The 24,094-nt window shown below is 59.9% G+C and overlaps 5 protein-coding genes across 14 annotated transcripts; 2 read left to right on the top strand and 3 right to left on the bottom strand.

Annotated features, from left to right (window-relative positions):
• Nucleotides 1–45: 45 nt before the first annotated feature.
• On the bottom strand, nucleotides 46–5,653 carry RIC8A (RIC8 guanine nucleotide exchange factor A). 2 transcript variants are annotated; one of them, XM_077863774.1, is made up of 10 exons: nucleotides 5,458–5,650; nucleotides 5,205–5,252; nucleotides 4,532–5,119; nucleotides 3,998–4,089; nucleotides 3,325–3,475; nucleotides 2,203–2,298; nucleotides 1,976–2,120; nucleotides 1,759–1,903; nucleotides 1,244–1,363; nucleotides 46–830 (listed from the first exon to the last, which is right to left on the bottom strand). In XM_077863774.1, the coding sequence occupies exons 1-10, from the start codon at nucleotides 5,539–5,541 to the stop codon at nucleotides 710–712; spliced, it is 1,590 nt and encodes a 529-aa protein (XP_077719900.1). In that variant the 5' UTR covers nucleotides 5,542–5,650; the 3' UTR covers nucleotides 46–709. The 2 variants fall into 2 exon arrangements, with proteins under 2 accessions (XP_077719900.1, XP_077719901.1); XM_077863775.1 differs by lacking the exon at nucleotides 1,244–1,363 and having other exon boundaries at nucleotides 46–541; nucleotides 5,458–5,653.
• Nucleotides 5,654–6,708: 1,055 nt separating this feature from the next.
• Nucleotides 6,709–10,166, top strand: BET1L (Bet1 golgi vesicular membrane trafficking protein like). Its single transcript, XM_077863792.1, has 4 exons — nucleotides 6,709–6,845; nucleotides 7,406–7,497; nucleotides 7,708–7,764; nucleotides 7,886–10,166. Exons 1-4 carry the CDS (start codon nucleotides 6,827–6,829, stop codon nucleotides 8,051–8,053), a joined length of 336 nt encoding a protein of 111 aa, XP_077719918.1. The 5' UTR covers nucleotides 6,709–6,826; the 3' UTR covers nucleotides 8,054–10,166.
• Nucleotides 10,167–11,287: 1,121 nt separating this feature from the next.
• CIMAP1A (ciliary microtubule associated protein 1A) lies at nucleotides 11,288–14,901 on the bottom strand. The gene is made up of 7 exons (XM_077863793.1): nucleotides 14,715–14,901; nucleotides 14,180–14,296; nucleotides 13,647–13,847; nucleotides 13,218–13,319; nucleotides 12,905–13,026; nucleotides 12,001–12,141; nucleotides 11,288–11,613 (listed from the first exon to the last, which is right to left on the bottom strand). The coding sequence occupies exons 2-7, from the start codon at nucleotides 14,286–14,288 to the stop codon at nucleotides 11,524–11,526; spliced, it is 765 nt and encodes a 254-aa protein (XP_077719919.1). The 5' UTR covers nucleotides 14,289–14,296; nucleotides 14,715–14,901; the 3' UTR covers nucleotides 11,288–11,523.
• On the top strand, nucleotides 14,562–23,639 carry LOC144292875 (small ribosomal subunit protein uS3m-like). Of its 9 annotated transcripts, none has more exons than XM_077863794.1 (3): nucleotides 14,839–15,217; nucleotides 21,942–22,052; nucleotides 23,111–23,639. In XM_077863794.1, exons 1-3 carry the CDS (start codon nucleotides 15,134–15,136, stop codon nucleotides 23,324–23,326), a joined length of 411 nt encoding a protein of 136 aa, XP_077719920.1. In that variant the 5' UTR covers nucleotides 14,839–15,133; the 3' UTR covers nucleotides 23,327–23,639. The 9 variants fall into 9 exon arrangements, 2 of the variants coding, with proteins under 2 accessions (XP_077719920.1, XP_077719922.1); XM_077863796.1 differs by having other exon boundaries at nucleotides 14,841–15,217; nucleotides 23,217–23,639; XR_013360264.1 differs by lacking the exon at nucleotides 21,942–22,052 and having other exon boundaries at nucleotides 14,562–15,217; nucleotides 23,217–23,639.
• SCGB1C1 (secretoglobin family 1C member 1) lies at nucleotides 15,798–17,278 on the bottom strand. Its single transcript, XM_077863797.1, has 3 exons — nucleotides 17,121–17,278; nucleotides 16,383–16,582; nucleotides 15,798–15,964 (listed from the first exon to the last, which is right to left on the bottom strand). The coding sequence occupies exons 1-3, from the start codon at nucleotides 17,173–17,175 to the stop codon at nucleotides 15,932–15,934; spliced, it is 288 nt and encodes a 95-aa protein (XP_077719923.1). The 5' UTR covers nucleotides 17,176–17,278; the 3' UTR covers nucleotides 15,798–15,931.
• Nucleotides 23,640–24,094: the final 455 nt, after the last annotated feature.

The raw sequence follows: 24,094 nt of genomic DNA on the forward strand, positions 1-24,094 counted from the left end.
GGGCTGAATTCTGAAAGGAATGAAATTAATTCCTCATACATAGGCTCCTGCTTGAAACTCTTTATTCCAAGATGGTGTTTCTAGGATGCTTTGTGGAACGTGATAGAAATCCAGACTTAGGGTTTTACAAGGTACATTTTCCTCATGTATTTATGGTCTACGCCAGTGGGAAGGTCAGGACTCCACTGTCACAAGCGGTGAGCGCTTGGGTGCTGTGGATACTAGAGCAGACGGCTGAGCGAGGACCTAGGATGCGGAAGAGGCTACCAGTCCTGAGCTCAGTGGGGACAGAAGTAGCAGCGCATACCTTGGATGTATGTTTCTGTCCTTAGTGTGTACAGTTCTGGCAAGCTCTTTTCCTGTGAACTGCAGCACTTGCTTGCTGTGGAAGCTCTAGGCAGGCATGCCAGACTGGGACATGCTTGGGTGTGCCCACACTCAGCCTCTGCCCCCATCCTCTTGGCATACACCCGAGGCCACTTCATCAGTAGAAATCAAGGCTGAGTTCCCAGAGTCGCAGCAGGACCAGACCCTCACAGTCCTAAAGATAAGAAACCGGACCAGAAACAAATCATTAACAGAACTTTGGAGGTAAAGAGAGAGAGGGATCTCTGAGCTGGAGAGGGACATGGTTTCCCCGGGTCACAGTCCCAAGGACATCTCTGGAAGCAGCACCAGTTCTGAAGGGGGAACCAGAGCCTGGCTGTCCTCAGTCGGGGTCTGAGTCAGGTTCCGAGGAGAGCTGCCCTTCCATGGTCTCACAGATAGCATCCTGCAGAGACGTCAGCTGACCCCGGGGACTCATCCCCATGGGCTGGATGACTCTGTGCCTGCGAGGGAAGAACATGGTGAGGCTGGGGGAGGGGCCCGGCAGGTGAGGCAGTCCCGCTTACCCCTGGCTCCGTGCATGTGCTCCAAGCTGCTCCCGTTTACTAGGGAAGCCAGGGTGGGAACTTGTGTCAGACACGCCTGAGTCCCAACTACTACCTGGTGGCTTTGGGGCCTTACACAGTCTCTTAATTTCTCTAGGTCTCAATTTTCATCTCATCTATGAGATAAACGTAATACCAACCTCAAATCTAATCCTTTCCTGAGGCGTTTCCTTTGTCTCCAACCTGAGTGAGGCAGCCCTGCATAAGCCCGTCACTGACCCCACCCCCTGCAGCTCACTAGGCTGGACCCGGGCCTGGGATTCTGTTCTCCCTTCTCCCCGCCAGGGGCCCCTCCTCACCACACCACGTACCTGGAGAGCTTGTCAAACATGTTCACCAGCTTCATGGCCTCGTGCTCCTTCTGCTCCTCCGTCATGCCCTCCATGGGGTTGGGCGGCTTTTCCTCCACCCTCCCGGTCACCGGGTTTATGCTGCTTCCCAGGGGAGGGGGTATAGGGAATGCATGAGTGCCTCTCTAGAACAAGAGGCAGCTGCCCCGGGTGGGTGGGGTCCTACACATCCTGCTTGGGCCTGGACTGCCAAGAAACCCATTCTCCTAGGAATGGCAAGAAGCAAGGTGGCTGCAGGGGCCTCCCTCCAGGAGCAGCAGTGAACCAGCTCCTGCCACCTGGATCTGCTGGTCCCCTAACTGCCTGGCTCCTGCAGCCCATGTTCTCAATGGAATAACCTGATACCAAGAACCAAGGCCTGACTCCCCAAAGTCTGACACATCTGTCATCCCGTCCCACTCACCCTGCGGGACCCTGTGGGTGTGGGAACTGGGACCAGGCCAAGTGAGGGCAGCCAAGGGTGGAGGAGCACACACCTGGCCTTGGCTTCCTTGTACTCATCTGTGTCCGTGTCCTCGTCCTCCGAATACTGGCCCTCAGGCCGGCCGCCTGCCATGAGGCCCCTGGCAGCCAGGAGGCCGGCAGCATTTCCGTAGCCAGTGTACTTGATGAATCGGGGCACTGAGGGGCAGGGCAGAGGTCAGTGTGTGAAGGTGGCGAGGGGCAGGTGTGGGGGCAGATCCCAGCACTCACCACTCTCAGAGCACAGGACAAACAGAAACTCCGCGGCCACTCGCTTCACGTCAGTGTCCAGGTGCGTCATGAGGCGAACAAGCTTGTTCCGCAACAGCTCTCCGACCTCAGGCCGAGTCCTCACGTCCCGCAGTGGGGGCAGCACCTGGGAGGCAGCCGTCCCTCAGCCTGGGCCTGGAGCGGCTGGGGTCTGACCAGAGTTCCGTCCTGGCCCCTAGCCCCCATACCTGGGCCTTCAGGAACTTCCTGGCCGGGCGGTGCATGCGAGCACACTCCGTCAGCACGCTCAGCACGGGGGCCACACTCTCTTTCAGCCGGTGCGTCTGCAGAGGAGCCTCTGTCACCGCCCCCACCTGACCTGAGGTCAGGGGGCTACACGCGCACACTGGATGGTCCTGGCAGGAGGCGCTCGGGAAGACGCCTTGCCACAGTTAGTCAGCTGAGGGGCCAAGAGTGGGCGTTGGGCGTCTGGGAGCCTCAAGGGGCCGCGGATGGAACTGCACTTAGGGCTCTCGTGTGCTCTGGGACTTGGGGCCACTCATCTGCTCTAACCTCCTCACCCACACACCAAAGTCGTAGGAAAAACACAAAACATTCGTAGCCGTTAGCACACCAGTGGCACGTGACCCGTCCTCAAAAAATAGTGACCAAAACGCAAAAACAAAATCCCTACCCTGTGGGCTTCATGGACCCAGTGAGCAAAGAGCTCCTGTCATTCCCCGGCTTCCCCCCCGCCCAGTGACCTCCCTGGACCACCCCCCCCCCACCCCGGGTTGTGGCAGAAGCAGTCACAACCATGATGTGCAATGCAAGGGACCCAGCTCATAGCGCACGTGAGCAACGTGACAACTAATCTCACTCCATCTTGCTTTGCAGTATCCCAGAGGGGCTGGTTGGAGGTCTAGCTGGCCAACGTCCTGTGTGCAGGCATGGGAACCAGGCAGCCTCTGGCTCGAGGTGGTGGTGGGTTCCCCAAGGGATGCCAAGAGACAAGTGTCACTCGTCCCGAGGGCTGCCTGCACACAGCAATGCTAGCGCTCTGACGGCACAGGCAAGGACTCTAGAGACAGCCACAAACAGCTCTAAGACACAAACTCCGCTGTTGACTCTGAAAACCCGTCAAGATAACCAGCACAGGTAAAACCTTCAAGTGTGTGCGTGTGAGAGGGGCCACGTGTTTCTGAGGGAGGAAGAATCTGGTTTTCTGCCAAACTGGACCACGAAGCAGCTGGAGAAATGGCCTGAATCACACTCTGCTTACCAGTGTGACCGTAAAAAAAGCAGTGATCAAGGCTGCTTGGGAAAGTCAGAGCCACTGAGGACCCCACAGGTCAGGTCCCTCTGCCCACCTGGTGCAGACGCTTCTCCAGGAAGCTGAGAAGGACGTGAATCACATCCATGTTCGCTCCCAGGAACTCCAGGGAGCCTTTGTGTGGCTCCAGGGTAAGGAGGACGTCCAGACACTTGAGGGGCAAGTTCCCCAGGAGATTCACTGTGTGGCTGAGGACAGATCAGGAGGAGGGCTTGATAGGTCCGACCCCCCAGCATAAGTACAAGCCTTGCTGCCCCCTAAAGAGGCCGCATGTGACTTGAACTAGCATCTAGGGATTTGATGACCAGAACCAGGGGCCGGTACTGAGGGTAAGACTGACCCTAGAGATGTTCCCACATAGTCGGTGGGGTGAGTTCCTAAGAAAGGGGGCACGCTCCGTCTGGGTTGAAGCCCCACGGACAATCTCTGGAGCGCCAGAACCTGCCCAGGCACAAGTCGCCGAAACAGAACTCAGCAGTTACTCGCTAACTACCACGTGGTTGGTTACTACTAACTACACTGCAGACACAGATACCGTTCTTGGATTCGTTTCTCTTGTCCTAGCCCCTTACCGTAGACACGCACTGATGGAAATCCCACCCCTGTAGGTGAAGCCTCTCCAGGGGGAAGCCTAGCCGACAGCCAAGGTGAGAACTGCTGTCTAGACCCCTGAGCACACTTCCCTTCCATTGAACAGGCCCCACCCTCACCCGTGGAACTCCTCTGTGCGGTCTCCAGCAGCAGCGACCATCACACAGTGCCGCAGAATGGTCCCCAGGTGCCGATAAAGGGCCGCATCTTCCTGACCAAAAAGAAAGGGGTTCCTGTGAGAGGAGGCCCCACTCTGGGATCACATGCACGGACTATGCATTTTCTCTACTGTGTGCCCAACCCCTCGTCCTCCCCCACGTAGCCTTGAAAGCATTTCCTTAACCAAGACCATTACCAGGTCTTCCTGGGATAAAAACCACAACCTACTCTAGTGTCCTGCTCGTGACCTCTCCATGTACCAAACAGCCCTCCTACCAGGCTGCAAGTGCCAGGTATGCCCTCTGCCTTTCTCAGACAGTCTCTGAAGGCCCCTGTACATGATGTACAGCTCCCTGCCTCCTCCCAATAGGCTGAGAGCTCTTCCCGTCCTCTCCCCGTCTGATACCTGGAACCTACGAGTTCGCTATAGGCAAACAGAACCAGCAAATGTCCACACCGTTAAGCCCTACCTGTGGGTTCAAGTCAGTCCTCACCTCATCTACCTCCCTCTTGATGGAGTCGAAGGTGATATTGAAGAGCACTTTGAGGATCTCCATGGCCCGCTCGGTCTCCTGGGGAGGAAGAAGCTCCGGGGGGTTCTCGTCAGGGCTCATTCCCAGGGTCAGCTCCAGCGCATCAGTCAGCAGGTGCACTCCCCGCAATTCCTGAAACAGCTGCTGCCTAACGTCAGTGCGAAGTGCCGTGAGCAAGAAGAGGAGGCGCAGATCAAAGAACTGGATGTCGTGTGGAAAGCTACTCTTGCGATACAGCCCCACGCGCTCTGCGAGCCTCACCACCAGGCGGGCCTCTGCTGCCAGCACCTGTGCCACCGGGCTGCTCAGCACGAGGTTGCACAGGCACTTCAGGGACTCGAGGACAACGTCCATGTCCAGAGGCTCCGGGCCAGACCCCTCCAAGGCGATGCCGGCATAGCAGGCAAGGGCCTGCAGGCTCTGGCGGCTGGTGAAAGGGTCCAGGCAGCTTCGGTCCCTGGACAGGATGCGGATGCTCTGCAGCCAGGTGACGCGGCGGGGGGGTGGCAAGCCCTGCTCCAGGACCGAGACCAGCAGCTCCGCCAGCCTCTGTGGGCGGGAAAAAGAGCGGCTCCAGCAGGCCCCCTACCCCGGGGCCACGCGCCCCCGCCCCCTGCCCTCGGTCCGCACCCACCTTCCGGTCCTCCTGCTGGGCGTCGTCAAACGTGAAGCTCTGGGAGTTCTGCAGAGACGGGGAGGCTCAGCGGGCTCGACCGCCGCGGGCGCCCGCACCCCCCCCCGCCTCTCCCCGCCCCCCAAGTGCGCGCAGACCCCGGCCCCTCCGCCGCGCGCCGCCCGCCGCCCGCAGCCCGCAGGCCCGGGTCCGCACACGCGAGCCCCGCCCGGCCCACCTCTTCCGTGCAAGCACGTTCACGGCTCGCGCTCACCTCCCGGTTGTACGTGCGCAGAGCCTCCATGATCACGTCCTCCTCGCCCGCTTCCACGGCATCCGCAACCACCCGGGGATCCATGGCGCCTCCGGGATCCCGCGCCGAGCCGGCGGGAAGGGGAGCTGCTTCCCGGCTCCGGGCGGAGTTCCGCCGCTCCGCCCCGACTGGGCGCGCGGGGCAGGCCGGGACTGGGAGCGCGCGGGGCGGGGCGGGGCGGGGCGGGGCCAGGGCTGCGCGCGGGGCAGGCCGGGACTGGGAGCGCGCGGGGCGGGGCGGGGCCAGGGCTGCGCGCGCGGCATGCCGGGACTGGGAGCGCGCGCCGCGGGGCGGGGCCAGGGCTGTAGGTTCATTAAGGGGGCGAGACCTGGATCAGCTGGCTGGGACTTGAGTGTTTTGCCGGGGAGTGAGCGCGAGTTTCAAAGGTCCTACTAGGTGATTTTTCGACCTCGGAGCTGAGCGGCCTCCGAAGCTAACGGGGACCCACTCACCTTCCCACGCACGCCCCCCTGGATGCCTAGCACCAGTGCAAGTCCGGGGGAAAAGCGAAGTGGGAAGGACTTTGCGGCCCCGGGACCCGCCGACCGCTGGTTCCCGGCCCTCTGGGAGCGTGAGCTCGCACGTGAGGGCAAGGAGCCACGGGCAGCGGTCTCAGCGCTGTGGCGAATAAAGTGGGCTGCAAAGGGATGTGCGGAAGTAGCATTTCTGCTGAGGCCGGACGATAAGAAGGGATCCGGGGGAAGGTCGTTCGGTGGCCGCGGCGGGGACGCAAACATGTCCCTGAGCTCCAGGGGAGGGCGGGGAGGGTCAGGATCACCGGCAGCCACGTCCCAGGTGTGTGGCCTGGACTGAGCTCCCTCTCCCGTGTGTGTGGTCGCAGCGGTGCCCGCCGTGCAGCCAGCCTTTGTGGGCCGCCTCCGTTCCCGCGGCGCCGGGACCAAGGCAAGAGGCACCGGCCGCTACGGCCTCTGCTGCCCCCACACTCCCGGCCCCCGTCTGGCTTCGCTTCCCTTCGGAGTGCGTCACCCCTGCGTCTTCCAGGCCCCGGCCTCCACCGCGTCCCCTCGGCAACGCCTGGGGCGGGGACCCGCGGCGACCCCTGCAGCCAGGCCCGCGGGGGAGAGCGGGGACGCCCGGAGCGGGACCCGGCCCCGCCCTCCGCGCCATTGGCCGCTGGCGGCGTCTGTCACGCGTCCTCGGCACTTAAGGCCCGCCCCCCTAGTCCGGAAGTCGGCCGGAAGTCGGCCGGACCTCGGCCGGAAGTCGGCGGGCAGAGCGGAAGCGGCGGGGTCCCGGTCCTCCCCGGTTGCGCCACGTCCGCTGAGGCGGTGGCCGGGCCGCTGGCGGGGCGGGGCCGGGGGCGGGCGCCATGGCGGACTGGGCGCGGGGTGAGCGGCGGGTTGGGGTCGGGGGGCCGCGGCTGCTCCGCCCGGGGCCTCCGGCGGGCGGCCCCTCGCGTGCCCCAGAGCCCCTGGTCTCCCCGGGAGGGGCGGCAGGAGCCGAGGGCTGGCGGCGGGACGCTGACAGCCCGCCTCGGCCTTCGTGCGCACCCGGGCCCGCCATCGGGGCGTCCGGCCCGCCGCACGTCCGCGCCCCGAGCCCGGGCGGTGGCCGACGGTCGGGGTCGCCCCGGGGCCGCGCGGGGTGCGGGGGCCTCGGGCCTGCGCTGCTCAGCCTTGGCTGCCGGCCGACCTGCGGGGCCGCCGCGCCCCCGCCAGTGCTGCTCCGAGCGGCCCCGCCGGGTGACTGCCTCCCAGCGCGGGCCCACCCCCGGGCGCCGTCCTCCGCGGGCTGTCCGCGCTCGCGCCCCGGCCCCGGCCGCGGCCCCTGGCTTGTCCGCAGGACGGAGGGAGCCCCGGGGCAGCGCGGGGGCCGAGCAGGGGCCGCGGCCCCCCTCACCGGGGCCTCCGCGCCCGCGGTCCTAGGCTCAGACTGTCCTTTCTCGCAGCCCAGAGCCCCGCGGCCGTGGAGGAGATTCTAGACCGGGAGAACAAGCGGATGGCCGACAGCTTGGCCTCCAAGGTCACCAGGCTCAAGTCGGTCAGTGCGGTCCTCCCTGCGAGCGGGGACAGGAGGGCAGAGGCTGGGGAGGGTCCCGGGCTTCCTCGGGGCGCTGGTGTCTGAGGCCCGGGGAGGCCCGGCCTGATCCCGCCGGCGGGTGTTGGCGGGTCCGCTGGCCTCGCGGGCGGGACCCACCGAGTCTTTCTGGCCTGACCTTGCCCCCCCCCCCCCCCCCCGTGTTCTGAGCAGCTGGCCCTGGACATCGACAGGGACGCAGAAGACCAGAACCGGTACCTGGACAGCATGGTAAGGGGCTCCGTCGGCGCGGGGCGCGGACCGCTCGGGCAGGCCCTGGTGGCGCTGCGGCACCTGCGTGGCAGTCGTGGAGGCGCCGCCCTGTGTGACCTTGCTGGGATTCCTCCCTCAGGACTCGGATTTCACTAGCATGACAGGCCTGCTCACGGGGAGCGTGAAGCGCTTTTCCACCATGGCGAGGTCCGGGCGAGACAACCGGAAGCTTCTGTGTGGCATGGCCCTGGGCCTGATCGTGGTCTTCTTCATCCTCTCCTACCTTCTGTCAAGGGCAAGGACGTGAGCCACCAGAAGCCGACTTCTGTGGGTGCAGGGGCAACCAGGGTCTTCCCCCGCCTGGTGGCCTAGGCTCCTGAGGACCTACCTGCAAAATACTCCTTTGAAAGGGGGATCCCGGCCTGGGAGTTTTCTTGCTGTGTGCCTGGGAGTTGACGGCTGCCTGCGCCCAAGTGAGCTCCTGTTGGCTGGTCCCATGCAGTGCGGCTCCTTCCCTTGGGGACACCAAGCCCCAGCCCCTGTGCTACTCGGGGTGTGGAGGCCCTGGCAGAGCTGGGTGTGAATCCTCGACGTGGCCACCTGTGGCCAGCAGCCCTTCCTTGTCCCCTGGGGCTTCGACGTCTTGAGGCTTTGGGTAAGGTCACGTCTGATACGTGAGCAGCCTGGAGCTGACACAGGAAGGGGGTTCGGTTATGAACTTTGAGCACCATCTGCTCTGTTCAGAGGAGCAGCTACTCGGTAGGGCTGCTGAACATGGGCAGGTCTGCGCCAGGGGTTCCGCCCCGAGGTCACGTCTGCCCCCCAGACCCTCGGAGAAGGGCAGGGGGTTGTGGATGAAGAAGTGGACTTCAACTTTGGCCAGAGGCACTGGGCCCTGATCCTTCTGGATCCACAGTCTTGTATTCAGGAGCAGGAACTCAGGATCTACCTAACACCAAAGACGTATTTCTGGGAGACCAGAGATTGGAGCTCTAGAAGGGTTTCTGTCTGTGTGTTTGGGGTGGGGGTGCAGCACCTCTGTGGTCAAGACGAGAGGGCTCCCTAACAAGTTTTATAAGACCCAGGGGTCACCGGGCAGCTTCCCCTCCACCGTGTGAGGCCTTTCAGCAGTGAGTATTCTCTGAATAAGGGGACTCTTCATCATTGCCTCATCCCTGGCCTCTCCTTGAGCCCTCACTGCCCGCTTGGCCAGCCCCATGTTCACACAAACCAAAGTGCAGGCCCAGCTGGGCGTCCGCACCCTCGTATGTGCATGAAGACACATAAGAAATGATTTGCTAGCTGTGTCCTCCCCGGTTCCTTCCCCTATATTCCGATCCTCTGCCAGCCCAGTCGCTCCCCCTTCCTCCCAGAGGACAACTTGGTTTGCTGTCCGCCCATTCCCCCCCTCATCCCGTGGGTGATCACACGTGCGCCGACCACACATCAGCTCCGTTCTCTGGCCCTGGGCGCCTCCCCTTCAGCACTGCCGCTGCTCTGTGTTCTCCTTGCCTCCCTCCCCTCTCTTGCCCTTGTCCCTGCAGCAAGCCTGGCACGTGGTCATCATAGCTTCCTTATCTCCTGCACAGCAGCTATTGGGCTGCTCGGCCTCATCTTCTGAGTGCCCCAAGCCTCCAGATGCTAGTTGCTCATCCAGGGAGGTCAGCTGACCTCCCTGCCTGTGGAGCTTTGCTGTGTCCCTGACTCGACGTTCCCTCTCGGGCCCTGTGGTCTTTCCTCCGCAGTTGCCACGTACACACCATGGATCTGAGTTAGCTCTCTGGTCGTCTCCTGCTACGTCTTGTCTTGCCACCGGGACACGTCCGCTGGTCACCAAGGTTAATGGAGCCTGCAGTGTCCATCTGGCCACACGGCAGGTGCACCCGTGGCCTGCGTCCCCCCCCCCTCCCTGGGCCTGTGCTGCTGACCTCTCCCTGAGAACATGCCTCAGCTGTGAGAGACACACCAGACTACGGGGTCGATGTGGGCTGGTTTAGGTTTTGTGTTTCGGGTAGTCTTGACAAGTGCTTTCTGCTGTCCCCTCGAGACAGCCCGCGGCTGCACACTGTCCTGCCTCCCCACCTCCACTCCACAGCTCTGTGTGGCCTTTCCAGCTATTTGGGGTCTGAGTTTCAGTTCATTTCTGATTCACTGTCTTGTTTCTCATTCTCGCATTGGGATGGATCCCAGGAAGGGGGCGTGGCAGCTCTGCTGCTGACCTGCCGGAGCTTTTGTCCTGCCTGAGACCACACCGTCCAGGTTTACACACGGTTTACTGACGGTCCCTGAGACCCCTAAAACGACAAGGACCGGGGGCTCAACCCGTGCCAAGTGAGGACACACTGCCAGGTTCTATCTCATCATTCAAGGACAAGGCACTTAATACACATTTGGAATAAACAGCTTCGTGATGAAGTAAACAGTCTTGCTGTTCTCATTTTCTTGGGCGCTTGACCGTTTCATCTGGCGCTGATCCCGGACGGCAGGCTGGCCGTGGATACTGGTGGTCTGCGCCCCCGCTTCCCTCTGTCTCTGGTTCTGCTGTGTCCCTTCCTCGTGTGCCCCCCGCCCCCAACACACACATGTGGGCGGTCACAGGCTTGCTACTGTGTCAGCCAGGTTTCTGTAATCACCCCCCAGGGGTAAATGAGTAAATGTGAGGTGCTCAGAATACAGCCTCACGTGGTCCCAGGTCAGTGGCTGTACTGAGCTCCATATGGCTATGGCTGATGGGCTCATGGGGACAACAGTGGGGCCTCCCCTCCCCCCGTGCAGTCTGCACGGCACCCTCTCTCTGGAAATGAGGTGAGATCCACACTCCACTCCTCAAAGGCCTGGCCTCGGACTCCCTGCAGCCTCTAGGAACACCAGTCCTTGGCCTCACTTGGGAGGCCCTTTCCTGGCCCACATCCTCGAGCTCCCCGTGTTGCCTTTGCTGTGTGACAGATCACTTTAGATGTAGTCACAATTAAAGTAATTTACATTTTAGGATTAATGTGGTTGGAATTTGAGCACAGTGTGGGGACCGCGTCTGTCTAGAACTTTAGGCCTCGGCCGTCAGACCTGAGCCTTCGGCTGCTGTCACCTAAACCCATGCTCTTGAGCCTGCTGGTTGACGCCTGCGTGGCCTTGCTGAGTGTCATGCTCACACCACGGTGGCTGGTGCTGGAGTGAGCAGAGGAGGGGGCTGTCTAGCTGCACAGAGGAGCTGGTCCACCTGTATGCTGTATGGCCTGGTCTCAGAGGCCACGCAGTATCGCTTTCCCGAGGGTGGCCCCAGGTTCTCGTCCAGATTCCAGGGTGAGTCTCACGCAGGGAGATGACCATGTGGAAGGGGACGGATGCTGGCGTGACCGTCCCTGGAGTGTACAACGAAATGGGAAGTGCGGGACCCAGGGTGGAAATAGGAGGGCGGGCATGGCAGGGGATCCAGGGGTGCTGTGCCCTCCTCTCCACTCGGACCCCAGGCCGTGGAGGCCAGGATAGGACCCCGGGGGGCCTCTTTTTGGAAAAGCTTGATTGTGCTGCCAGGACAAACCTGTTACTGTGAAATCTGATTTATTAAATACCTGAGCACAGCAGGAAAGAAGATTAGCACATGCGAAAGCAGAGTAGAAAAAATAACCGGTCCCCATTGTCCAAGTGTGTCCCGCCCCGCAGCCCCGGCGGCCGCAGCCCAGCCACGCAGGGGGTGCCGCGGCCTCCGGGGCCCACCCTGGCCTCTGCTGTTGCGGGAGCGGGACGTGCCAAGGCTCTGGGTGCCGGGCTCGGCCGGGGCTACTCCACGTCCACCACCAGGGGTGTCATGTAGTCGGAATGTTTGATGCCGAAGGTGACGACGGGGGCGCTTGGCTTGGTCATTGTCACCTGGGAGCGGGAGGCCGTGAGAAGAGCCTGCTCCCCTCCCGCCCCCGATGCACTGCCCTCCCTGGAGCCAGAGCCGCTGCCAGGAGCTTTGCTGTCGCTCCTGAGGCTGTGCCAGGGGGACCAGAGCGAGACCACGCTGCCAGGTTTGCACACAGGCTGGCGTGCACGAGCGCTCAGCCCACGAACACTCGCTGGTTTCTGGGGAGGCAGGCCTGCCACCGGGGGTGCTTGGCCCCTGGGACCCTCACAGGCCCTTCCCCACCACACCCACTCTGCATGGTGCCCCTACTCTGCCCTGCACCCCCACCTCCTCGGGGCCGTGTCACCCCCATCCCCACTCCCTCCCTACTGTACCCCCCACCCCTCTGGGCCCTGCTCTTCCTAGACCTTCTCAGGACTGTGGGCTCCTGGTCCTGGCTTGAGGGTCTTGTCCCCTGGGGGCTCCACCCGGGCTGCCATGGTGTACCGTGGAGCCTTGAGCTTCGTCACCTGCACATCCGTCTGGCGGTAGGCCGCAGGACCTGGGGTCTAGGAGGCGAAAGAGGCTCAGACAGCCTCAGCCGGCCAGGGCGTAGGACCCCAAAGGGTAGGGGGCCAGCATCGGGCCATGGGTGTCGAGCCTGGGTCACTGTGTGTCTGTGTCAGGGGTCCCCCTTTTGTCTCTAGACAGCAGTCACACTGTGGAGATGACCTCTGTGTGGGACATGGCCCTTCTATAGCAGCATCGCCGTGGCAGTGACACCCTAGTTTGCACCAGTCCCAGGCTTGTCCCTTTGGTATGTGCTAGAGAGGCCCCTCTCCAGCTGGGACTCTGTCCTGTGGGACTTGATGGCCATGGGCTGGGCTGGTGAGCTCAGCAGTGCTATGATGGCACCTTGGGACTCTCCCCAGGCTCCTCAAGCTCCCGTGCACATGCCCACCTCAGGGCCTTTGCACCTGCAGCTGGAACCCCCCCTCCCCCAGGTAGCTCACAGCTTTTCTTTCTCTTTCCATATTACTAGGTGCCACCTTATCAAAGGCTGCCTCTTGTCCTCCCCACAGCACGCTGCAAACCCCTTCCGTGGTCAAGCCTTCTCAGCACTGTGGTCATGGTCATCTGTGCCCTTATCCATTGCCCTCTTCACCCTAGACTGTAACCTTGCTGGGGCGGGGGGCACAGATACCCAGAGGACGGACGGTTGATGGGCTTCAGTCTGGTGGGAGCAGGGTCTGGGGGAAGGGGCCCGAGGGCTACCTCTGGGGGCTGAGCAGTGCTGTGCCCTAGCAGGGGAGTGGGGGGGGGGGGGCTTGCCTTGTGTAGGTCATCACTGAAGCTGCCCAGCTTGCTGCGACCCTTGATGGAGAAGGAGGGCTGGGAGGCCTTGCCGACAGTGTGGGGCCCCATTACCACAGGCAGCATGTAGGCAGCGGGGCCTGCGGGGAGCACAGGCCCTGAGTGTCTGGCTGGACAGAGTGCTGCCTCCAGGGCCTCAGATGGCTCCTTCCCCGGGGGCCTCCACTTCCAGGGGTGCAGCCACCAGGCCGCCCGGCCTACCCATCCTCCCCCACCACCCTGGCTGGGACCCCCAAGCGGTCGGATGTTGGCTGACAGGACGGCTGCACACCTGGGGTGCTGTCCACTCGGAAGGTCTTGGTGCGGGCGGAAATGGAGTGGCTGGGAGCGGAGTCAAACACGTGCTTGGTAGATTTCTCTGGAAAGTAGTCACCTGGCTCGGGAAAGGAGTGCAGGGAGTGCTGGGAGGGAAAGGACCTTGCGACGGGCTCCTGGCCCTGCCCGGGGAGGGGAACACCTCTAACACCGCAGGGCTCCCAGGTCCCAATACCTTGGTCAAGGGGTGTCCAGGGGCTGTGGGGGTTGGGAAGATAGATGCAGCTGTGGAGCAGGAGGTCGCAGGCTCTGATGTGGGCCTCGTGAGGAAAATGAGGGGCTAGGAGGCCCAGGATGCCTGTATCCCTCCCACCTCACCCCAGCAGGACACACTGTGCTCGTCAACAGGGCTGGGCAGGGCTGCAGGCAGATCGGAGTTACTTACCGGGACCAGGGGTCATGATGGTCTTGGTGCAATAACGCCCCAGGATGGAGTAGGCGGGGCCGAGGTCCTTGCCCGTCCTCAGTATCTTGGGGTTCACACTGTAGCGAGGCCCTGGGGAGCAATTCTCTGCCAGGAGCATGGGGGCCCCACGGAAACTATAGGCTGGTGCACGGAGCTTGGTGGGAGTGTGCTTCATAAAGCCTGTGGGACAGGGTCTCTGAGCGACCTGGAGCCAGACACCATCCTCCAACCCCCAATGGCCCCACAGGGGTTCGAGGGCTGGGAGTCAGGGGTGAGCCCCCAGGCCCACCCCACACACCCATCTCTCAGGTCCCCACACACTGTCTAAACTCTCCCCAGGCCTGTCCCAGATCCCCCCAAACCTTCCCCAGACCCATCCCAGACCCCCAGGGCCACCCCACGTCCCCCTCGACCCTCCTCAGTGTCCCAGCCTCCCACCCCCAGACCGTCCCCAGACCCTTCCCAGGCCCACCCGAGCCCCGGCTTCTGCCCCCAAGATCCCAGGTGCTTACCCGTGGTGGGTGGAATCAGGTATTTGGGTCCTGGGCTGCTGTAGAGGGCCATAATGGGCCCCCGGGGGCGATGGGGCCTCCAGGTGCCCACCCATACTTCCTCCGCCATGGCTGGCTCTGTCCATGGACGGGAGGGTGACCAGGTGGCGGGAAGACCCAACTCGCACCCCCCCACTTTGTCTGCAGTGATGGGCAGGACCTCAGGCCACAGCCTCCTCAGTGAGGTCTTGACCTGGGGCCCAGACTTTCAGAACATCTGCCCGGAGTAGTGGGCTTGCTCTGCCCTCACCAACCCCCAGGAGGAGGAGCGCCAGCCCCTTGCTGTGCACAAGCCCAGAAGCCTTCTCAGCACTGTGGTCACTCTCCCAGCCCTCACCAAACACCCCTCCCTGGCTCTCAGGGGGCTCTGGGCAGGTACCTCCCACTCAGAGGACCCCGGCCACTGCTGGGCAAGGGGCAGCGGGCACAAGTGGGAAATGTCTGGCTGAGACTGTGCCATGGTCGGGGGGGCAGGCTGCCCCAGGGGGACCCTCACCTCTCTGGTGCAGGAGCTGCGCTCAGAGCAACCTACGGACCAAGCCTCCTCAGAGGTGGTCCCGTCGAGCTGGCCTCAGTGCCAGGGGGTTCTCGAAAAAGGGGCATGGAGAGGAAGGCTCCTTCCTCTTTCTCCTCTTTCCAGGGGGCTTGGAGAATTGGGGAGGGGTCCTAGCCTCCAAGCTCTAGAATGTGGCTCTGTGGGCAGCAGGTTCTAGATCACTATCTGTGTGCTGGAGACAATGGCCTCTGCCCGGAACCCCTCCTCACCAGGCTTTGGGACTTTGCTCTGCTCCCCATTGCGATAGGTGGGGCAGAGGCTCTGAGGGCTGGAGAAGGGACAGCAAGGTTCTGAGCTGGACGAGGAAGCCATGGGGCCCAGACCTGGAGTGGTGGGGAGTGAAGCTGCGAGGGACAGAGATGGACCTAGGCAGCCCCGCCTCCAGGGAAGGTCACTCACCTGGGGGAGCTGAGGCTCCGGTAGTTGGGACCCTGGGATCCAAGGTGAGGGTAGGATTGGCGCTGGCTGGGGAGTTGCGGTGGGCGGCTGCTGCCTCCTGTGGAACCTTTCTCAGACCCTGCTCTTCCTCCCTTGCCACTGCTGGCCATGCCCACCCCTGGGGGCATGAGTGTCCTCAAGAGCAAGTGCGCTTTCTTCTTGACTCTGTCAAGGTTCCTCTTGGGGCTACGGAGCAGGTCAGCATTACTTCCAGGTAGACTCTTGGGTACCTTTGGGGAGATGGCTTCCAACCCCTGGCCCTGTGCCACGTGCATATCGTGTATGTTTATCACCTTGGAAGGACAGCCTTCAGACAGAGCGCCCAGCCCACCCTCCCAGTCCTGGCCGGGTCCTCCCCCGGGGGCTTTGCCCGTCCCTGCACTGAGGCACTGCTCTGCTTCCCCCAGTGTCTCCGCAGACCTTCCTGGGTCTACCCACCCGCCTGTCTGTCTGTCTTGCTCTATCTTCACGGGGGTCTGGCGGGTCTGCCCTCTGCGTGGGGCTACTTCTACGTGCAGGCTCTGTGGATGGGACCCTGTGCATGCAAGTGAGCCCTGAGTGTGCGGAGAGACAGGAGCCAGAGCCTGATCTGCAGGAGGCTTTATTGACTGAATAGTTTTCGGATAAGTTCACGCACAGGAAAGTGGTGATGGGGTGGCGTGGCTGTGGCTGATTGTGTAGCTGGTCCTGTGGCCGCCTGGAGCCATGACTGGGGTTTGTTAGGCTTCATCTTCACTGCCCAGCACTTGCACCTGGAAGGCAGATAGGTGTAGGCCAAGGGGGCTGGGGGTCCCATCGCTGGTGATCAATAACTAGAAAGCCCCATCTCCATTGGGCAGATAGGCCCAGGCCAGCCCCTGGGGAATAGTAGGCTCTGGCAGTTTTTGGCCAGTCCCCCCCAGCAGCTGGGGAAGGGGTGTGTGCGCCTGTGTGGATGTGTGCGTGTTCTTGTACACAGATGTTTCTGCGCATGTATGTGCATGTAGGGGAGGCTGGGGGTGATTGTGGGGAGCGAGGTCTGGGATGTCCACTTCTGACAGTGCCGGGTCAGGGTATCTGTAGGGGTGGTGGGCTACATTGGGGGCATAATTGGGAGCCATGGCATTTGGTGGAAGGCCAGTAGGGCAGGAATTGGGTTACCCTCCCCCACCCCGGCCGCAGCCCTGGTACCAGTAGCTTGACCAGCTCCGCCTTGTGCATGGGCTGTAGGCCGTCTATGCAGGACTTGAGCTCAGTCAGCGCCGCTTTGGCATCTGCATTGACGTCGTACTTGCCCAGGGGCCCCTCGTACAGCTCCTCTGGGGACCCCACCAGCAGCGTTTGCAGGAAGTCCATGAAAAACTCACTGCTGTCCTCGTCAGAGGCCAGCCCTATGGGGGCGGGGGCGGGATGACACCAGGACAGCAGGATTGCCTCCTAGCCCGTCACTCCAGACCTCCCAGCACTCCAGCCCCCCGCAATGACCACCTGCCTCCTCCCCCAACTCTACACGCCCACAGACCCCTCCTGTCACTCCTGACCTCATCTGCCTCACTCCACCCTCGGTTCCCCCAGCGTCACGAGGGAAGCCTCGGCTGGAGTCTTCCCACATGAGGTCGGCTGACCCACAGCTTGGAGGGTTGGGGTCTGACTGGGATGGCTTGGTGACATCGGGCTTGGTGACGCTAGGGCTGGGGCAGAGGCTGGCGCTGGGCTGGGTGGGGGTGGGGCTTTGTGGGGAGTGCGGTCGGTGGGGGTGTCAGGGTCGGTGCCCACACCTGCGTTCTCTGACGGAGGCCGGTCGGGGACCTGGCATGGCAAGGCTGCTGCCCATCGCTGTGAAGGGCCTAGTGCCTAGGTTTGCAGCTGCCCAGGTCCCCATCCACCCCCCACACAGGGCCCCTGGGTGCTGGGAGCACTCAGACTCACCGCAGGAGCAGAGCAAGGAGAGGGCCACCAGCAGGAGGGTGCTGCTTCCCTTCATGGCAGACAGCAGAGGTCTCTCAGGAGCTGCCTCTGCCGGCTTTATGCCTCACAGGTGGCATCTGGCCTGGGGGTGGCCCCAACCTGCCCGTCAAGACTTTGGCAGTGAGCGTGAAGGTTGGGCAGCTGGGGGTGTGTCCTCACCCTGGGATCACATGGGTGTCGAGCAGCAGCAGGCTTGGGCGCCGTGTGAGGGGTGGTGTGCATGTGGTTTGGGGTTGAGGTGACGTGGGAGAGGGTGAGATGTGGGGTCGGTGGGGCCAGAACACCACGGGGCTCTGGCCAGGCCTGGTTTGTGATTGAGAGTGGTAGTCTCTGGGGTTGGGCTCAGGCCTTTCTCTTGAGTGTGTGGGGGATCCCCCCCCACTCTGCTCAACACGCCTGAGGCTCTCCACTAGGTCAGGGGTAGGGGCTCCCCGGTCCTGTGGATCTGGGTAGTGAGAGGTGGGCCCAGGGCTGCAGGAGGCCCCAGTGGACATTAGGGTCCAGGGGGTGGAGGTGGGCCTCAGAGAGACTGAGGTGCCCCCCACCCCGAGGCCTGGTGGGATTATCCCACCACCACAGGAAGCGAGGAGGGGCCACAGTCTGAGACACAGCTTCCCACCCCGGCGAGGTCAGCCCTGGGAAGTCTAGGAGGTGGCGCAGATGTTAGCACAGAGCCGGGGAGGGGGGTTGAGACACCTGCTTGTGTCCCCAGGTGACCTGCCCAGGAGCAGCCAGTCCTGTCCCCTGCTGCCATCTGGTGGCCAGAGGTGTCCTCAGGGTGCTCCTGGGGATGCAGAGCTTCAGCCCTTGACCAGCATTGGGGCAGGTCTCTGCCTTCCCCAAACCACTCTGGCTTGATTACTATGGTGCCTTTGTCACCCTCTGTCACCCTGTTCCTCACCCGCCTCTGCTGGGGAGTCTTTGCCAAGCCGACCCGTGTCCTGAGCGCTCCCGACACAGCTTCTCCCAGCTCAGGTGCCTGCTGACAAGTATCCTGCGGGAAGAGCCAGGCTCCTCTATCCCACCATACACGGAACTCGCGGGGGAAGGACAGATGCCGCGTGCGGGGATCACCTGTAACGGGACAGTCCGGCTGTGTCCGTGGGACTAGCTAAGGCCCCTGGAGCCGCTGTCCCCGAAGAGCCCAGGGATGGTGGATTCTGGGACGGCTGTGGGCGCCACCTGCGCTCCGAGGCCCATCACCCTCTGCATTTAATTAGATTATTGAAGTGTGTTTGGCACAAAGTGTCACGTTAGCTTCCGGATTGGAACTCAGGGCGGTGCGCTCGTGTCCCCGGGCTGTTGCCTGGGCTGTGCCCGCCACCGCCCTTTATTCACTGGTCTCTGCTGCCTGCTGCATCCCCGGGGCAGATGCAGAGCAGCCTGGACTCCAGCGCGGCCCAGAGGCAGCGTCCCTGGGGCCAGAGCCTGGCTAGCTGTCCTGACTCCCCCAGGGGATTCCGACAGTCGGGCCGGCCCAGGGGAGACAGCCTGCCCAGCGGTCCCTTGTCTTCGCTATCTTCCGCCCACGTCTCCAGAGTGTGGTCGCTGCTGGAGGTGGACTGGGCGCCCCTTGGCTGCGCTGGGGCTGGGGCTTCTCTTCTTCTCCAGACTCCGGCCCCGGAAGGGCAAGCTGGCAGCCGTGGCGGTGCAGCCTTCCCGGGGGCACTGGCCCGCGACAGCCACTCCAACCCCCATCCCGGCCAGCGACTCAGTCCTCCTCCTCCTGGGACCCTGCTGACTGGTCGTGGTGACTTTGCTGGCGCGAACCTAATCCACCGAGCTCTCACCCCTGCCCTGGCCACCTCGCCGTCCCCTCCTCCGGGCCGCACTGAGGGCCACTTCCCGGTCCCCGCAGCACCCATGGCTCTGCTGCCCGGCGGGTGTTCGAGGAGCACCCGGCTGACCTTCACAGTCCCCACGCGCTTCCGGGCCCCGCTTTAGGGCACCGTCATGACAACGCGCCCCTCCCCTGCCGTCGCTTCCTGCCCCAGGTGGGCGACCCCACCAGTCTCCTTGCACCTGCCCCCTCAGCCCACCTCACATGCAGAACTCGCCTTGGGTGGGTCCTCACTGCTGCCCGTGGCTTCCAGGCCTCCAGGATGGGCGTCCTCACATCCTTTGAGGTGGTCACTAGTCACCGCCACGCTCACCTTACCTTCTGGGCCTTAGCTCTCGTTTCACCGAGAAACTGAAGAAATCAGAAGAAAAACTATACAAGGTCACAACACTAATCCACAAGCGTGCCCGCCTTCACAGGCATGTATTCGTGTGTCCTCGTGTTCTGTGAGAGGACCTGTCTTCCAGCACACCAAGGGCAATGCTGCTTCTGCCGCTTCTCCCCGAGGGAAGCCTCTTTCTGCAACATTAGGCTTGTATTTCTAGTGCATCATCCCTATCAGTGTGCATTTGTGCTGTAACATCACCTGACTTCAAGCAAAATGCAGCAAAACACAAACGCCCCCTGGACACTGGTGATGCCCCCCCCTCCCTTGGCTCTTCAGACTCTCACCACACTGCTGCAGATCCTGCTCAGTGCTCTGGGAGGATCCTGGCCTTCTGTTTGTTTGTTTTAAGGATTTTATTTATTCGTGAGAGACACAGAGAGAGGCAGAGACACAGGCAGAGGGAGAAGCAGGCTCCTCACCAGGAGCTCGATGTGGGACTCGATCCCAGGAGCCCAGGGTCACGCCCTGAGCTGAAGGCAGATGCTCAACTGCTGAGCCCCCCAGGCATCCCTGGCTTTCTGTTTTCTGATTGCGTTTATTTAACGATGAGAGGCAGCTATGTTCAGCATTTGTTGACTTTATAGGGATGGATCTTTATTTGATCCATCCCTATAAATTATATTCAAAACTTTCTACCAAAAAACCCGACATTCTATTCATTCCTAAGGTGTTTGGTTACAATTTTCACAGATGTGCAGATACTAAGATAATCTTTGTTAATTATGGAATTCATTATCACAATCTCGTGATGTTACTGAGCTGGGGCCACCATGGCTCACAGAAACCCTAGGTGCTCATCTGCAGTAAAACATTCTCAGCTGGACTCCTCCCCTTGAGAATTGTCCTGGTTAAAAATCCATCAGCATTTGCTTATGACATGAGGAGCTTCTGTAGGATACACAATAAAGAGGATAATCTGAAATCTTTTACATCGTTTGTTATGCGAGCCACAATTTTACCGCCTCCCTGAGCACACTGTTTGGGTCGGCTGACATTTTTCAGGAGAGGCATGGTCATTAGGGAAAGCAAGCCGTCGCCTGAGGTCCTGGTGCTAGCCGGTCACTCTAGGAGGCTGCTCCACAGCCGCCTTCTCATTGCAGCTAGGCCATCAGGACACAACACACAGTCGGTCTCCAAACTACACCAGTTGGCAACGTAGCTGTGTGTGGTTTCATATATGGTTTAGACTCACAATTTTGTCAGCAATGAAGCAAAAAACAAATTTCTCATTTTGCATCATCAGTGTATTCAGATCACGCATATCCATGTCATTTGTAACTGTATTCATCAGGTTATGATGAAAAATATTCTGGTAGTTTGATTTGTTCTGAATTGGACTTTTGTTTCATTAACCAGCTCCTTGCTACGTCGAGCAGCAGTGTCTTTGGAAAGTTGTGCCAAAGCTCTTTCTGTGGCATAGACAAACTCAGTATTTTCAAAGAGCGACTTCGGTGCTTCATGCCTGTGACACAGCCTCCTGTGAACGCATCGGCTGTTGTGTATACTTGTTGGGTCTTTGCAACCCAAGTACCACTTTGTCAAAAGCCTGCAAAGTATTTAAGTGCATGTATGTGAAATATTGAAAACCTGGTTCTGTCAGCTTGTAAGCTTAATAGCACTTCTTTGAAGCAATTTGGTTTTGCGCTCAGGTTTGATACGTAAATGCCCCTCGAGTTCTGATAGTCCCAATGCTTCATCAGCTAGTCTATCACTGCAAATAGCACACAGAAGTTTTAGCCTCTCACCATTAACTAAAATGGAACCAAATAAACCAAAACTGTTCTTCCGAGTTCAAAGAACATAAACTCTGTCCTTGTCATCATGGTATTTACTGATAAATGCCCCTTTCAGAAAAGCAGTGCCTCTTCTTAACAATGGAAGTCTCAGTGAAGAGTGCTTTCCTAAGTCAGCGTTAAACTATGAATTAAAAAACAGATTAGGTTAGGGGTTAGGGTTAGAGTTAGAGTTTGTGTTTATGGTGATGCTAAATGTATGGTTTGGCTTTGGTTTTCATTCAAAATCTTCCTGCTCTAGTGCCTCTCTGGTCTTCCAAATGGCAGGATTTCCTTCTGTGTTGCTGACTGAGTCTTCCGGTGTCGCTCAGGTGTCCCAAATCCCTTGTTTTCCAGACTTTGGATTTCGGCCAGGGTAGTGCCAGAGCCATGACTAGGGTTAGGATTAGGGCCCAGGAGCTTGGTGGGTGTAGTCTGCTGGGAGTGTGGAGACCTCCCCCAGAGGGCTGATTTGCAGGGAGGGTTTGGGTGAGGGTCCAGCTCAGGGTTGGTGTTTCAGGGGTGTGCTGAATGTGTGGGTTAGGGTTAGGATCCGGGTGCGGCATGGAGGAGGGCCTGGGGCGACAGAGTCTGGGGCCAGTGGAATCGGGGGGCCTGGGCGCCAAGGTGGAGAGGCTGGGGGGTGCACAGTGTGGTGTGGAGGGACCGGACATGCACCGGGTATGAGGACCCAGGGTGGAGAGGTGCAGGCACTGGGGGCGGGGGTGGGGACTGCAGCTTGGGTTGGTGGGCGTGGAGACTCACAGCCTCTGTGCTCCTAGAACTGGGGGGTCCAGGTCAGAGTGGGCAAGGGGGACAAGCCGGTGACCTATGAGGAGACGCACGCACTGCACTTCATCGTCCACCGCAAGGGCTGGCTGTGGCTGCAACAGGTGAGGGGCCGGTGCAGTGGGTGGGAGGCCCTGGCCCCACGAGTCACGGCCGTCACACAAACACGAGATAAACACGTGCGAGAGGCTTGATTCAACTCCTACTTATTCAGAGATTTTATTCTCAGCTTTCATATTTGTGAATCACTGTGGGCCGCCGAGCAGCCACCCCGCACACACCTTTCCCGCGAGGGCGCTACCTTCTTGTTTCGGCTCTTGCTGTGAACAAGTGTTCTTTTCTAGTTCGATTAGTGCCCCATGTTTACAGTTTTGTGCTTTTTGTCAGTGATTCCACTGCCTTAAAATACCCTTAATGCTGAAGTGTGAAGCACGGGAAGGGTGTGGGGTACACACGGAGAAAATACGCAAGGTAGGTAGGCTTCCTTCAGGCAGGAGTTATGGTGTTGACAGAGTTCAGTGTTAATCTGTCATGTGTATTACACAAGGGTCGTTAAGCAGAAACACACATGAAGCAAGGTTATATTTTGAGGTGTTGACCAAACTATCATAACTCTGTGTTTCCCCTAGAAGCGATGGTTCAGTTCCCTAAGCCATTGTTCATGGTGACTTTAGAGAACTGGGAACTAATGAAAATCACCTGTGTTCTGTTCCATATGAGACTTCTCAACCTGGATGTTCCACAATCCATCTGTCTGGAGAACTTAAAGTTCAGATTCCTGAACTATCCTTTTCAGGTTCTGGTTCTATAAGGTCTGGGGATGGGTGTGGAGGTGTAGGAGTTTCAGGATCTACACTGAGAATCCGCTGGTGGGGGTCATGGCCCTGGATGGTGAGAGAGCACATGTCCCTAGTCTCAGAAGCAGCTGGTGGCCTCCTCTCTGTGGGCCCAGGGATGGCCACAGCTTCTGTAAGTGGTGCAGAAAGAATATCCTCTAGACAGGAAAGGATCCTCTGAATTTTGTGCCTGCTAAGGCCTCAGTCTTCCATTTTGTAAAACGAGGATAACCGATAATACCTACCTCACAGGATTTGTTTGGGAATGTAATGAAATAGTGTACTTTGAACTATTTTCAAAGTGTTATTTTTTATTACACTTGTAGAAAAAAAGAGAAGAAGCCAGGGTGAAGGTGGAATTTAGTGCACAGTGCACTTGGATATTAGCTCTGGAGTTTCCGCTGACTCTTCGAGGTGCCCTGTTCCTTTCAGGGAACCTGGGTGGTGAGGACCATGCAGCAGAGCCAACAGCGGAGGATGTTTTCCTTTGGAAGTTCATGCTGGGCACCTTCCCAGGGTGTCTGTTGACCAACCGATCCTAAAGCACATCTGGGCCCTGGTCCTGAGGCAGCTGCCTGCACACAAGTTCTCCTTCCCGGTGGGCTACATTGAGACTCCGCTGTCCCACTGTTACAGGTGTCCTGTCCACCTGCACCTCCAAACTGTGTCCTCCGCAGTTGTGTATAAGTACATTTAAGACAATTACCTTGAGGATCCCTGGGTGGCTCAGCGGTTTAGCGCTGCCTTTGGCCCATGGCATGATCCTGGAGAGTCGGGATCAAGTCCCACGTCTGGCTCCCTGCATGGAGCCTGCTTCTCCCTCTGCCTGTGTCTCTGCCTCTCTCTGTGTCTCTCATGAACAAATAAATAAAATCTTAAAAAAAAAAAAAAAAAAGACAATCACCTTTTTCTACCAGGCTCTAGCCTACAAAGGACAGAAATGTCTGCGAGAGGAGTGAAGTAGAAATGGGGAAATGTATCCCCTCAGGGGATTGAGGATTCCTTTTCAAAGCTGCTGTTGAATAACTAGACCTTCCGCATTGTCTTGCCTCTTGGTTTGTCTTTCTTCTTTAGAGGAGAGAACTACAATTGGGTTTCTTTGAGGATGCTCCAAGGCTCCCCAAGAGGCTGCCAGTTATTTGAGGTTTGGATAATAGCTGCAGTGCAATGAGTATCTGTCCCAGTCACTTTATCAGGAACTGTATTTGGAGTGCTTTGTTTTTCTCTCAAAGTGGAAAAATCCATTTTTGGTGATTATAAAGTAATCAGTGTTAATTTTTGACAATTTGAAACCGTATGGATATATATCA

The sequence above is a fragment of the Canis aureus genome, chromosome 21 (assembly GCF_053574225.1).
Source record: "Canis aureus isolate CA01 chromosome 21, VMU_Caureus_v.1.0, whole genome shotgun sequence".
NCBI classification, from domain to species: Eukaryota; Metazoa; Chordata; class Mammalia; order Carnivora; family Canidae; genus Canis; species Canis aureus.